Source organism: Sparus aurata, chromosome 6, assembly GCF_900880675.1.
Source record: "Sparus aurata chromosome 6, fSpaAur1.1, whole genome shotgun sequence".
NCBI classification, from domain to species: Eukaryota; Metazoa; Chordata; class Actinopteri; order Spariformes; family Sparidae; genus Sparus; species Sparus aurata.
In genome coordinates, this window is record NC_044192.1 from 22704753 (window position 1) to 22719932 (window position 15180).

At 37.8% G+C, this 15180-nt stretch overlaps 1 protein-coding gene across 3 annotated transcripts; it reads left to right on the forward strand.

Moving 5' to 3' along the window:
- Positions 1–1199: 1199 nt before the first annotated feature.
- On the forward strand, positions 1200–11690 carry LOC115583863 (E3 ubiquitin-protein ligase DTX3L-like). Of its 3 annotated transcripts, none has more exons than XM_030421074.1 (13): positions 1200–1284; positions 1586–1654; positions 2431–2583; positions 5391–5480; positions 6527–6625; positions 6761–6787; positions 7528–7711; positions 7809–7984; positions 8073–8189; positions 8276–8401; positions 8489–9685; positions 9779–9996; positions 11282–11690. In XM_030421074.1, the coding sequence occupies exons 2-13, from the start codon at positions 1622–1624 to the stop codon at positions 11349–11351; spliced, it is 2490 nt and encodes an 829-aa protein (XP_030276934.1). In that variant the 5' UTR covers positions 1200–1284; positions 1586–1621; the 3' UTR covers positions 11352–11690. The 3 variants fall into 3 exon arrangements, with proteins under 3 accessions (XP_030276934.1, XP_030276935.1, XP_030276936.1); XM_030421075.1 differs by having other exon boundaries at positions 5391–5474; XM_030421076.1 differs by lacking the exon at positions 1200–1284 and having other exon boundaries at positions 2435–2583.
- Positions 11691–15180: the final 3490 nt, after the last annotated feature.

Below are 15180 nucleotides of genomic sequence, written 5' to 3' on the forward strand. Positions count from 1 at the left end.
ATATTGTAGCAATTTTTCAGATGGGTTTGTTCTGTTTCTGCAGCTTAAGGATGGCTTGTTTCACCTGCATGGAGAGCTCCTTTGACCACATTGCCTTCACAGCAAAATCTTCCAAATGCAAGCACCACACCTCAAATCAACCCTAGGCCTTTTATATGCTTAATTGATAATGACAAAACGAAGGAATTGCCCACACCTGCCCATGAAATAGCCTTTGAGTCAACTGTCCAATTACTTTTGGTCTCTTTTAAAAGAGGGTGGCACATGTTAAGGAGCTGAAACTCCTAAACCCTTCATCCAATTTGAATGTGGATTCCCCTTAAATGAAAGCTGGGAGTCTGCACTTTATGTCCATGTCCATTATATAACAAAACTTGTTTCAGTGTCCAAATATATATGGACCTAACTGTACCTTTTAATATCAAATGTATTGATTGAGCCCAAAATCACAATCATATTGCCCCAGTGTGCTATACAATATGTACAGTAATTTATATCCTCTGCCGGTAGACCCTTGATTCTCATCAGGAAAAAAAAGTAAGAATACCTCAATGGCAAGATCTTCATTGTATAGCACACTTGGGCAATATGATTGTGATTTTGGGCTCAATCAATACATTTGACTGATGAAAGATATTTAAATAGCAAATTATTTAAAAAAAGACAAAGTCAAGAAAAGAAGAAAATGCCAATGACAGACCATGATATATTTTTGACTGAATAAAAACAAAAGTTTTCTTGATTTTAATACCCTCAGCATTAGTGGAAGAAGTATTCAGATGTCTTCTTTGAGTAAAAGTACTAATATAGTGTATAAATATTCTTTTACAAGTAAAAATGTCAAAGTCAAAATGTAGTCTAGTACCAAAAGTGAAAGCACTTATTATGCAGAATCATATATTATTGTTTGATCAAAATGAATGGCGTATTTAGTGAAGCATCAGTTTCATGTTGCAGCTGTTGTTATATTATAAAAATAGTTCATTTATAGATTATATGTTGCAGCTATTTTTAATCTGTAAAGTAACTAAAGCTGTAAAACAACAGAAGTGGAGTAAAAGGTCCATATGCTGCTGAAATGTAGTCAAGTAAGAAACAGTACCCCCCACGCTGAGTTTAAGTTCACGCTTTAGTTAAAAACAAAAGTCTTTCAGAGCTTTTTAATTATTTTCGCAGCTGTGAGCCTCCGGTGTGACGTCACGTGTCTCTGGGAGCTGAAACACTTTCATTTTCATTTGTCAGGAAACCAGCAGCGTCCGGAGCCCGAAGCACGGCAAGCTGAAGGTAAGACGTGTGCGTCAGAAACTCGAGCTGTTTTATGTGCTGTATATTCGTCAAACAGGGGAAAAAAAGAGTTTGTGTCATCATATCGTGTTAAAAAATGCTGGAGATTATAAAAATGCGGCGTCACAGCCTAAAAGTTTGCATTAGGTTTTCGTTAACCGAAAGTGAAGTCGAGCGATAGCCTCCATTTTGTGTCGACATTTGTCTTAAAGTTTTTACATAAATGCACAACAAAAATAATTGTTGGACGTCTGAGCTGACATTCTGACTACGAGAAACGCTGCTGTCATTTATGTTGCAGATACTCGTGACGTCTGAAAGGAAGGAGACGGACAACATGTCAGGCCATGACGCAGAAGAGCCCATGGAGGTGAATATCTGTTATCAGCTAACTAAAGTTAACCATTAGAACAATATGAGACAGCTGTAAAGGGACTTTTTTTTTTTTTTTATCATAATGTGAATATTTACAATGACCATGTGTAAAATATTACCCTACTGTTTGAATTTGTTTGTGTTTTGATGCTGCATTTGTCTTTTTGACTAAAAATATCTTGTCTTTTTTCATATAGTGGTCTCAGTCTAATGCCAAATCTAACAAGAGGCCTAAAGTAGGCAGGTGTCTGTGTGTGTGTTTACAAGCCAGTTCATCTAAAAACCAGGGTGGGTCTAAACAGGCCTGTCTGGTTCATGTAGAGTGAAAGCAAAAGTATAAAATTGAAGGCACAAGCTCCCAGCAAAGACTTTAAAAAAGGTCTCGTTAACGCCCCCATCCTTGACTCCTCTGCAACAACTTAATGTCATTTTTATTGATCATAATTTCACTTTTTTTTTTAACATGGGATTAATTTACATTATGTTGAGAGTTCCCCTGCAACCAATAGCAGAGGCACTGGTCATCTCTTGACTGTTTATGACTGTTACGGCTTCCTCCGATGATAAACAGCACGGCTCAAAAAGAGTTGGAGGAAGTACATACTAAACGCCACACACACAATGTCCACAATTAAACCAGCTTTATTATGCTTTATTGTTTTTTCTTCGTGAAAACTGTTTAAGACAATAATGTCATTAAAGACATGTTAGTATAGTTCAAATGAAACACAGCTTCCAGTATCATATACATATATACTGTATGATGTCCAGGTAGAAGAACCTCAAGATGCCACAGGAAACTCCTTTAGTCGAGCACCGAACAATTCCACAACTCCCCACACTTCTGCAGGAGAAGTGACACGGGCACAGGCCTCCCACATGTCTCAGGACCCACCATGGAACTCTGACAGAGGGATGGATGTTGTGAGTAGCTTTGTCATTCAAGTCTATAAACTACAGTTGAACATTGGGAAAGTGTGAAAAGATAATCACCATGAGAGTTGTGGTATTGATGCTAAAATGTGAATATTCTCAGTGTCTTTTCAAGAGGAAGTACAAAAGAAAGAAAATAGTTTGTGTTTTGAAGTATTAATTAGGGCTGGGCGATAAAACGATAACGATATCTATCGCGATAGACACATGATCAATATCAATAGAAAAATACGTTCGATAGAACGTTCGATAATTTCACTGAACTCTGTCAGAAACAGGTGATCTGCAAGCGGCGAAATACAGTGTGAGGCCCAGTTGCTGGACGAGAGGTTTATGCACGCAACTCTGTTTACTTTCGATCAAAACAAAACTTAATTTCAGACACAGACACAGACCGTAGAACCTCCGTATCCCTACGCATTATCGCAACAGCCCAGTTGCGCTAATGCGTAGGGATACGGAGGTTCTACGGTTGAAAAAATGTAGTGCCAAAAGAAAGGGCGGTCTGACGGAGAGATGTAAAGCGGTGTGAATTTTCCCTATACAACGTTCACTTGCAATAATATAGATATTTTAAGGTTGGCCTCGTTTTAGGTGGTTAAAGTTCGCTTTGCACTGGACCGTGTTCACTGTAGTGCAAAGCTGAGCGTCTGGGCTGGAGCGGCTCTCTACTTCTCCAAACTGAGGCTGCGCTGATCGGTGATTACGGTAGGAAACAGATCGACTATTGATATGTACTTTTTATGACCCCACTTCAAAAAACACCAACCATCCCATTAACATATTGTCAAGCAGCAATGTCAGCATCTACACTATTTTGTCTCGTGTCTTCGATTCTGATTCTGAAATATTGAAAAAGATTTTTTTTCACCAGTCACCATTTAAAGGGTTATTTTTCAAATTTTACTTATTTCAAATGGGTAAAAAAAAAAAAAAATCAATAATTATCGATATTGACTGATATGAAACACTTATATCGTGATACATTTTTCAGCCATATCGCCCAGCCCTAGTATTAATTGCCACAATTGTCTTTTTTTTAATCTGTCTTTCTAGAGGTAGGTACAAACCCCAATTCCAATGAAGTTGGGACGTTGTGTAAAACGTAAATAAAAAAAGAATACAATGATTTGCAAATCCTTTTCAACTTAGATTCAATTGAATACACTACAAAGACAACATATTTAATGTTCAAACTGATAAACTTCTTAGTTTTTTTGCAAATATACACTCATTTTAAATGTGATGCCTGCAACACGTTCCAAATAAGCTGGGACAGCGGCAACAATAGACCGGGAAAGTTGAGGAATGCTTAAAAAACGCCTGTTTGGAACATTCCACGGGTGAACCGGTTAATTGGATACAGCTGAGTGCCATGATTGGGTATAAAAGGAGCATCCCCAAAATGCGCAGTTTTTCACAGGCAAGGATGGTGCGAGGTTTACCACTTAATGAACAACTGCATGAGCAAATAGTCTTACAGTTTAAGCACAACATTTCTCAACAATTGCAAGAAATTGAGGGATTTCATCATCTACAGTCCCTAATATCATCAAAAGATTCAGAGAATCTGGAGAAATCTCTGCACGCAAGTGGCAAGGCTGAAAACCAACATTGAATAACCGTGACCTTTCATCCCTCAGGCAGCACTGCATTAAAAACCAACATCATTCTGTCAAGGATATTACCACATGGGCTCAGGAACACTTCGGAAAACCGCTGTCAGTTAAGACAGTTTGTTGCTACATCTACAAGTGCAAGTTAAAACTCTACCATGCAAAGCAAAAGCCCTATATCAACAACATCCAGAAATGGCGCCCAAGCTCATTTGAGATGGACTGAAGCAAAGTGGAAAAGTGTGCTGTGGTCTAACAAGTCCACATTTCAAATAGTTTTTGGAAATCATGGACGTCGTGTCCTCCGGGCCAAAGAGGAAAAGGACCATCCAGACTGTTATCAGCGCAAAGTTCAAAAGCCAGCATCTGTGATGGTATGGGGTCATGTTAGTGCCCATGGCATTATGGGTAACTTGCACATCTGTGAAGGCACCATAAATGCTGAAAGGTACATACAGGTTTTGGAGCAACATATGCTGCCATTCAAGCAATGTCTTTTTCAAGGACGTCCCTGCTTATTTCAGCAGGACAATGCCAAGCCACAGTCTGCATGTGTTACAAAAGCATGGCTTCGTAGTAAAAGAGTGCGGATACTAGACTGGCCTGCCTGCAGTCCAGACCTGTCTCCCATTGAAAATGTGTTTCGCATTATGAAGCGCAAAAAAAAGACAGCGGAGGCCCCGGACTGTTGAGCAACTGAAGTCGTATATCAAGCAAGAATGGGAAAGAATTCCATCTGCGAAGCTTCAAGAATGAGTGTCCTCAGTTCCAAAGTGCTAATTGAGTGTTGTTAAAAGGAAAAGTGATGTAACACAGTGGTAAACATGCCCCTGTCCCAGCTCTTTTGAAACGTGTGTGTGTGTGCATACATGTTCAGTAACAGAGATGATTTCAACCAGTGCAACAACACTTTTAGACACTAAAAACGAGTTCATGTAAAATTTATGTCTGTATGTCTCTTTTTAAGGGAGCTTAAATTAAATTCAAAACAAATAATCTCAGCCAGTTGCCTTCTGTTGTACCGAGGCTGTCCTCTTATGTCCATAATAGTCTGTTTTATTATCATGCTGCATTACAACTCTGTTGTTATTACAGAAATGGTAGTTTCATTTTTTTGTTTAAATTCCATTTCAGTCTCATAATCACATATACTGAATTACATCTTTTTTCTGTTTTGATAAGGACCAGCAAGGACAACATCAGTATGCCACTGGAAACCCCTCTAATCCAGCACAGAACAACTACCCAGATCTCCACACTTCTGCTGTACAGGTTGCACAGGCATATCAAAACACATCAGCGAACATGCCAACTCTGAGTAGCTCTGTTGTCCAAGTCTGCAAACTACAGCTGACACTTAAACATTAGAAAAATAAGTGTTAAAGGTCCAGTGTGTAGGATTTTTGTGGCATCTAGCAGTAAGGGAGCAGATTGCAGCCAATTGAACACCCCTCATCTCAACCTCCCCTACGGTGGAGGTGTGAATTGCCTTCTATAGAGCCAGTGTTTGGTTTGTCTGTAGGAAGAGGACCTGCTCCCTCTGTAAATATAAAAGGCTCATTCTAAGAGTATGAGATCAGGGTAAGATAACCATCTCAGAAAATGTGTACAGTATCATAATATACACTATTACACAGTGATTATAAAGTCATTATCAGTAACAATGACCCTTAAAAGAATGAAAATAGAAGGGATTTTTACTAGCGATGTACTGATCTGACTTTTTCAGTCCCAACACCGATACTGATGCCTGGGCTTTGTGTCAATACACAAAGGTTCAGCTGCTAATAAAACATAGCAGCTGAACCTGAGAATAATGTAATAAAAAGTTGGTCAAACAACAACTTGTGCTCAGTGACACACGTGGTGCGACAGAGGAAAAAAAACTGGATTGGCCCGTGGATCTCTTCATTTTTCCGATCCAGCTATTTTGTCAATATCAGGGCCAATATCCGGTCTTAGTATCGGATCGGTGCACCCCTAATTTTTACTTATAATTCTCTAATACCTTAGATAATCAAATGGACATTGAAGGATAACCAAGTTTCATACCACAGTTTACCTTGAAATCAGTATATCACTGCAGACCTATTCTGAGGTAACAAAAACATCATCATTTTATTTTCCAGGTGATCCAGTTGCTCTTTCTTGTACTGAGGCTGTCCTCCTAGGTCATAGTTCGTTATATTCTCAGACTGCATGGCATCTCCGTTATCAAGACTGTTTTAAACTTTAATGTAATTAAAGATGTGGAAAATAATTCCATCTATACTGTCATACACATATGTACTGAATGAGGTCTTTCTGTTTTGAAAAAGGACCAGACAAGACAACATCAGGACGCCAGCTTAAAGTTCTTTAATGCACCACAGAACAACCAAACATATCCCGACACTTCTGCTGGACAGGTTGCACAGGTGACTTAAGACTCATCACCTAACATTGGCAGGGGAACGGCAGTTGTGAGAAGCTAAATTCACAGTGACTGTCAGGATTTTTAAGTATTAATGGCTGTCTTTATTTATTTGAATATCCTGTCTTTCCTCATACAGGGTTCTGAGCTGCCTCCAACATCTGAGGTGGGTATTTTTGTGAGTGTGTTTGTGTGAGTTTAATTACACAAATCGTCCCAGCCACCTCTATGTGAGCCAGTATCTGTTACTCATAAGACTTTGGAAGGGCACTGCTACAAACTGTTTGAATAAGGGCAGGCACTTACAGGCAGATACTTTTAGGTAATTGAACGAATCATCTATCTATCACAGGCCAGCTTCTTTTGATGAAATATACCCTCCAGTTCTGATATAACATAACGCTTATAGCAGCTACAACAACCACTTGAGCTGGGGCCATTGAAAAGAACAATCATTCCTATCGCTAGTTGCCTCTAGTTGCTGGTTGCTCCTCATAAGGACACTGATTGGTTCAATGCCTGTGTGTTGGCCACAAGCACACAGCTTGAAACCTTGATTTAAAGGATAAATTACATCCTTATGCTGTCTATTATCCTATTGCATAGAAACTATGTTATCAATGCCATATAAAACTCAAATGTAATTATAGCAATGATCAGTTAAAAACAACACTAACTCCAATATGATTTTACATATATATGACCTTATTTTGTGTCTTTGTGAAACTGTGCCAATTATATTATTCACTTTATTTTTTCTGTTATTACAATTTTACAGTGATTTATAAAATGTCCCTTGAAAACAGACTTTTAAGATAAATGGCATGGAGTATGTTGTGTTATATTGTTTTGTATTCAGTGACATTAACTGTTACATGTGCTCTGGCTCTGTTGATTTTATCACAGAACAAAGATGAAGTTCGAGCCACTCTCTCCGTCCAGTGGTCAGATGATGATGATAAAATGCAGAAAAAAAAATCAACACTGCAGAAATGTCTTCAGACTTTGGTTCACAGATTTGATGTAGAATGCGATGTTCTAAAGGTCTCAGAAGAAGGAAAAGCTGAAATAACGATTAAACCTGCTGCAGGTGCAGTATTACTGAATTTAATACCATTGGTTTTGCATAGTATTTTCTTGTTTTTCATTTTAAGTTTCAGTTAATGTTGTTTTTTGTTTTGTTTTAGTTTTTTTTCAAGTTGCGAGTGAGTTTGAGGCACTGCTAAGAAAACCAATAAAGGGAAAAGATAGGAAAACGGTGATAATAACTTCATTTAGTATGGATCTGCCAGAGCTGGAGATAAAAAAACAAAACATCTCTTCAGTGAACCATCCTCAATCATCTGTGTCAGGGCAACAACATGTAAGTTTTGTGTAGTGAAGAAGTACAAATTAATCACAGTGAAATTATTTTTGATTAGCTCATTAATTGCTTCATATTATCTCTATAGGTGAAAGGCCAATTTAGGGAGCAAAGTGAGACAACCCCATCTACTCGTAATGTCCCAGTTCTTACAGACAATGCCTCAATAACCCTTCCTCTTTCATCTATGTCAGAGCATCAACATGTAAGTGCCGTGAAGTAAAGAAATGCAAATTAATAACAAACAAACAAAAGATTTCATTTTGATAATTAATTAATATTTCTCTATAGATGAAAGGACAACTCGGGAAACAAAGTAACATGACTACATCTACGAACGTCCCAAAGCTCACAGACAATGACAATTCACGACAAGAAGTGAACCTTCCTTCTTCATCTGTGTCAGAGAAGCAAAATGTATGTGCTGTGAAGTAAATTAGTAAGACTGAATTACAATGAATACTAATGCATTTTAGCAAATTAATACATCGTTTTTTTATCCAGGACCAAGAGCCACCAGTGAAACAAAATGGTTCCAGCAGTTCAGCTGCAGTTTCTACAAGAGAAGATAAGACAGGTTGTGTTCTCCCAGTGGTCCACTTCTGGTACATGAACAACATCTTCAAGGAGGACATTAAACGCATCGAGAGAAGGCATGGAGTTAAAATGAATGCAGAAGTGAATGTGCGCTTTGAAGGAGACCAAAAAGACGAAGGCCTGGCAGAAGCTCTTTCTGAGTTCACTGACCTCGTTCAGAAGCGTTTAGGTGATTTTGATGGCTCAGTTACTCCTCTCAAGTCCGTAGATACAGAAGAGTTCAAGGACGCACTGAAAATGATCCAGAGACCTGAGCACAAGCTTCTGGTTGCTCTTTCTTCTGAAGAAATGACCATATATGGGCCAAGACCAATTTCAACTGCCATCAGCAAGTCCTTAAATGCAGCACAGACATCCTCAGCAAATACTTACAACTCTGCTGCAGAGTCTCAAGTCACATCCCTGAACATTGGCATGAGCATCAGAGACCATCTTGTAAATAATGGACTGAATATGCAGGAGAGCCACTGGAAGCTGATGACAACTGCCTTCAGTGATGACGTAGATAAGATTAAAAAAAAGTTCAGTGTGGACTTTATGGATTCAGGCGTCCATCATGGCAAAGTCAATGTCAGAACTCATTATAAAAGATCTGGAGGAAATGCTTCAATGGAGAGCCATGCTATCAGAGCTCTTCTTCATCTGTGCCAGAAGATCGCCACATCACCCAAGAACATCACCCAGCACCAAGGTGCCACAGGGTTCAGTGGCTCCAAGAAGAATTCAAGGAGTTCGTCAGAGGGGGCCTCCAGTGGACCTGTGGTCAACAACCAATCAGAATACAGCACTCGCAAAACTGAAGATTCTGCAGGAGAGGGGGCAACAGCGGGAGACAACAAAGATGAAGAATGTCCTATATGCAAAGATACGTTTAAGAACAAGAAACAGCTCAAGTGTAAACATGAGCTTTGTGAGGAATGCCTGGAACAGTTAAAAAAACACATGGGACCAGTGTGTCCTATATGCAAAGATGTCTTTGGAGTGATAGAGGGAACTCAGCCAGATGGAAAAATGTCTGTGCAGAAAAGTTACTTATCCCTCCCTGGATTCGAAGGCTATGGCACTATAGTCATCAGCTATTATTTTCCAGATGGAAAACAAACTGTAAATATCTTAATTTAATTATCTGAAGAATTTCTAAGTTATTTTCAGACATGTTTGTCAATTATGTCTTCAACTTACTCTCTCCCTTTGTAGGAAAGGCATCCAAATCCTGGACAACGTTATCATGGTACAAGCAGAACAGCATATCTGCCAGACAACAAAGAGGGTAAAGAAGTGCTGCATCTGTTACAGAAAGCATTTAACCAGAAGCTCATTTTCACTGTTGGGACTTCCACAACAACTGGGATAAAGAACCAGGTGACCTGGAACGACATTCACCACAAAACCTTGACATCTGGAGGACCACAGAGGTACATCACAGTTTTTCTATCTATATATATATCTATCTATCTATCTATCTATCTATCTATCTATCTATCTATCTATCTATCTATCTATCTATCTATCTATCTATATATCTATATATATATATATATATATATATATATATCTATCTATCTATCTATCTATCTATCTATCTATCTATCTATCTATCTATCTATCTATCTATCTATCTATCTATCTATCTATCTATCTATCTATCTATCTATCTATCTATCTATCTATCTATCTATCTATCTATCTATCTATCTATCTATCTATCTATCTATCTATCTATCTATCTATCTATCTATCTATCTATCTATCTATCTATCTATCTATCTATATATATATATATATATATATATATATATATATATATATATATATATATAGGGCTGTAACAATACTGAAACTGAAATCGCCACACTCAGATCCACGAACCTGTCTCGTGGTGTGAGGGGGCAGAATCGCGACGCAACTTCCAGTCCAGATCCAGCCCTATGAGCTGGATGTAAGTAGCCCCTTTCACATAGCGACGCTGCATTAACCCCACAGCCGTCGTTCGCCAAATCTCCGCCATTGTTCGTTCACACAGAGCGAAGCACCGCTGGAGTAAAGACGAATCGCTGTGTAATTCACACAGAAAGCTGGCGCTGCGGCTCCTAAACAGACATGACGGTACACGTCTTGATGATGTGTGTGTGTTTGCAAGGGGTTTCCCCGGTTTCCCCCGTCAATCTAAATCCGACGGCTGTCTTCCGGGGTAAAGTTCACTGAAGTTTCGGTTGAGGGCTGACCGTCGCAGAGATTTTTTTCCATCATTAACACTCGGTGAGTTAAAGTTTTTTGCTGGTGACGGACGTTTTTCGGGCAGAAATGTGACGAGGAGGCGGTAGGATGGTCGGGACGGTCAGGACAGATGCTTCTCCACGTACAGCTGCGGTATTTGTTTCCTCGTTGCCAAAAACAGTTACAGTTACTACATAACCTTAGTTTGGTCCTGTAACGTTGCTTTGTGGGACATTTCTCTTTTTTAAGTTGAGTGAGGGACCTTACTGCACCTCTGATACTATCAAATGAGTATCATATACATAAGTTATTGAAATGTTACATAAATAAAATGTTTTATTTAAAAAAAATACCGAATTGTGGTTCAAAAATCGTGATACAAACTGAATCGTGAGTTTGGTGTATCGTTACAGCCCTAAATATATATACAATTATTTTTTTTTTTTTTCTTTGTTGACCCCTGTTCCTTATCTGTTTCCACAGTTTTGGGTATCCTGACCCAGACTATCTGAGTAGAGTCAGAGATGAGCTGAAGGCTAAAGGCATCGAATGAAGTCTGATACAAAGATGCTACAGAGAGTTGTTTTAACACAAAAAATCAAGATAATCATTTAAACAATCACAGATTATTGAATTGTATTCTGTCTCTCGGGGTTATCATTAAGGGTTGCTTTGAAATGCACCAAATGTTACCGTTTAGCAACATATATTAGTTTCACCTATTTAGCGTAACGTTTTTTGATGGAGTTTCTCAATTTTTAGTTGATTGTTTCAGTTCATAATTCAGTTTATAACAGTATACAAATAAAATAATGCATTCATAAATGTATCTTCAACTGTCTACAGTCTGTATTATCTAAATTACCGCTTGCCTAATAAATGATTAAATCGACCCACACTGACTCACCACAGTATTCTTCACTATATCAGCATGTCCATTGTATGAAATATTCTTGTATTATCATGTTCTTTCCTTTGAAAAGTGTGTTGACTCCATAAAGTCCATAAATTGTGTATAACAAAAGACATTCTTCATTTTAGTACCTCCACTAACTTTACTTATGGGCAAACCCTCCGACCATCAAGCAAACATTTTCAATGTGGTACAACAATTAATAAGCAGTCACATAAGAGATGCAGCACTGGTCGACACTGGCTGCACATGTTTGGATCTGTTTTATGACCAGCTTACATTGGAGGCATTTTATATTTCACAGTACTTTGCTACATTTGTGTTTGTAATTGCTTTCAAATATATTTCTATTAGACATGTATTTGATACACTGTACAAAAAATATTAATAAAGGATGCATGTATTTATGATATATATGTATTTGCAAAGTTAATGACACATTAATCACTAATTTTTGCATCATTGTGATTTACAGAGGATGATATTAATAATTCTAAAGGTATGCTCAACTGTACATGAAAAGATCAAGCCACCAATACATAACATTAGAAATGAATGTAAATTGCAAATGATACAGTCAAAATGTCAAAATGAGTTCTGACAGATTTGTCCACAAAGATCATGATATTTCTTTCATTCAATCAAAAAAAAAAAACTAAAAAAACAAAGCTTGTCAAAGGTTTTCTTGATATTTGCAGGGTCAGCAGTGGTGGAAGAAGAACACAGATCTTTTACATAAGTATTAAAACCAGCGTAGAGATATTCTGTTTCAGTGTGTTACATTCAAAATGTTACATGAAAAGTATGAGCAGCCAATTATACCCAAAGTACCAAAAGAGTAGTTATTACAGAGAATCACCCATAATATAAACAGTGTATATGTTTTATAATTACACTGGATTATTGATGCATTAATGTTAAAACATCACTTTAATGTTGCAGCTGGTATTGGTGGGTCTCATTTTTATCACAGTTTGATATACAGCTGGGTCTCTCCATATATAATAATACATCACAACTTATTTTTATCCGGTACATGCAGAGGGAGGAGCTAAGGGGGCACCTGCCCCTTTGTCCCTGATGTCCAACGTGCTCTTTTGTTGGTGTTTTTTGTTGTGTTCTTGTTGTTGATTTGTAGTTCTATTAGATAGTTTTGGGAAATGGTTCTCCAGTTGTTATGCTGGTTTGGAGAAGAGAACAACTTCCTTTGCAATCAAATGTGTTCTGTAGCTTTTTCTGTGTTTCCCCTTTTAATTAGTCTTTTAATGGTAGAGAGCATTACATATATTATATTTGAGAAATATAGGTCACAAATGTTCAAGAATCCCAAAGGATGTAAAATGCAATACTAAATCTAGAATTCGGATATAAAGCTGCTTAAGATAGATCACTATGTTTTCAGTGTATCTTTTCTATTCTCTGTTGTTTTGTATTTTCTATTGTTTGTATTTTTATCATAATTTTCTTGAAGTTTCATTCAGCAGTGCAAAGCTGACTCCTAAAGAGAGGGGACTGAAACAAAGTGAAATGACACTGGAGTAAACAAATGTGTTAAATTTTTGTTTGAAAAATTATTTTTTTGATCAACTGATGATTTCACCTTCAGGTCCGTCCATATGCCCCTTTTAACTGTGAGTACCTACCCCTCTGAACACTCTGCACAGCCCTTTATTATTTTCAGTTTGATGCGTCAGTTTGAAGCTGCTGTTGCTGAAGTCGAACACCAGGTGGAGGTCAGTCGTACATACGTTAATTTTCTACGTGATGTATATTTTAACAAAAATTGTGTTGTAATTCTTTGTTGAAATGAAATGAAACACAAAGCGAGGTCAAAGCCAGTAAAAGTTTGCATTAGGGTGTCTAAACCAGAAATGGAGTCGAGCGACAGTTGTTGTTTTTTACGTGTCGACATTTGGAATATCATTTATGAGTTTATAGATACACCAAAATAAAATGCTGCTAGATGTTTAAACTGACAGTCTGACTAAAACAAACGCTGCTGACATTTATGTTGCAGATAAGTGCTTTGTATTAAACAGTGAGGTGGCAGATGGATTTCTTCTCTATTTCAAACACTTTTAGACATTCAAAACAAGTGAGTATAAGATTCAGGTTTAGGTCAAACATGTCTGTATGTTTTCAAGTTCAAAACAAAGACTTTGCTCGTTCCAAATACTCTCAGGCAGTTGCTTTCTGTATTAAGACTGTCCTCTGAGGTCAGTCTATTTTATTATCATGCTGCATAACAACTCCGTTAGCAGTACAGTATAAAACTCTAATGTAATTAAAGAAAGGTAAAAAAATTTAAAAAAAAAAAGCCACTTCCAATGTTATAATCATATATACTGAATGACATATTTTTTATGTTTTGAAACCAACCAGCAAGGACAACATCAATACGCCATGGGAAACTCCTTTTGTTCAGCACAGGACAACGTCCCAAACATTGTGAGTAGCTCTGTCTCTGTCTCTTAATATTTCAGGGGGCGCTATAGAGTCTGATGGTAACACCTTTCGTCAGCTATCGTCAGGAGGGCATTGGCAATAATTGTACCAAGTTTCTGTTAATTGGACCAACCGATGAGGAGATATGAAGTACTTAAATTTAAAGATCCCCGCCTAGTGGTGATCGGCCGTAATTTTGCACAGAGCCTTATGGGCTCATGGGGAAGTACTAACTTGAGTTTCATGTCATTCGCAGACACCAATGTGGAGCTATGCAACACTTCCTGTTTTAAACCAATTCTGCAGGAAGTTGTCATTTAATGACTTGAGTATTGTTTGGAATGTCAAAATTATTCTCATAAAGTTTTGTCAGGAGAGTCCACAGATGCTGTGTGCAAAGTTAGCTGCACATCGGTGAAATTGGCTGGGAGGAGTTCGAAAAAGTTGCGACATTTCTTGAATTTGCGGGGGGGAAAAAGAAAAAAGTCCGAAATCACAAGATTCAGCATAATTCAAGGAACGCGTGGATATAAGGTTTTTGAATGTGCGACAAAGTATTTTGGAGTTATAAGCCAAAATGCACTTTCCTTGATTATAGCGCCACCTTGTGGTAGAAATTCACAATGACAATAGATTATGCACATTTTCGGCAGGTTTGACTTGTATTCCAAGTTTGGTGAATTTTGGGGTATGTTCAGGCAGTGAAAAATGCGATGATTTGGGACCAAAAACTTGTCAGTAAAAAAACAATAGGGACCTCGCAGGTCTGTGACCTGCTCGGGCCCTAATAACAAATGTACATTCTACTAGTAATAGATCTATCCAGTGTAATATATAATGATACAGTTAAAAAATGGGTTGTTGCAGATAGTAATTTACTGCTTGCCTCATAATTGATTAAACCGACCCACAGTGACTCGTTACAGTATTCTTCACTATATCAGCATGTCCCCTGTTTTATATATTCTTATGTTATTACGTTCTTTACTTACTAAATTGTGTTGACCCCATGAAGTCCATGAAT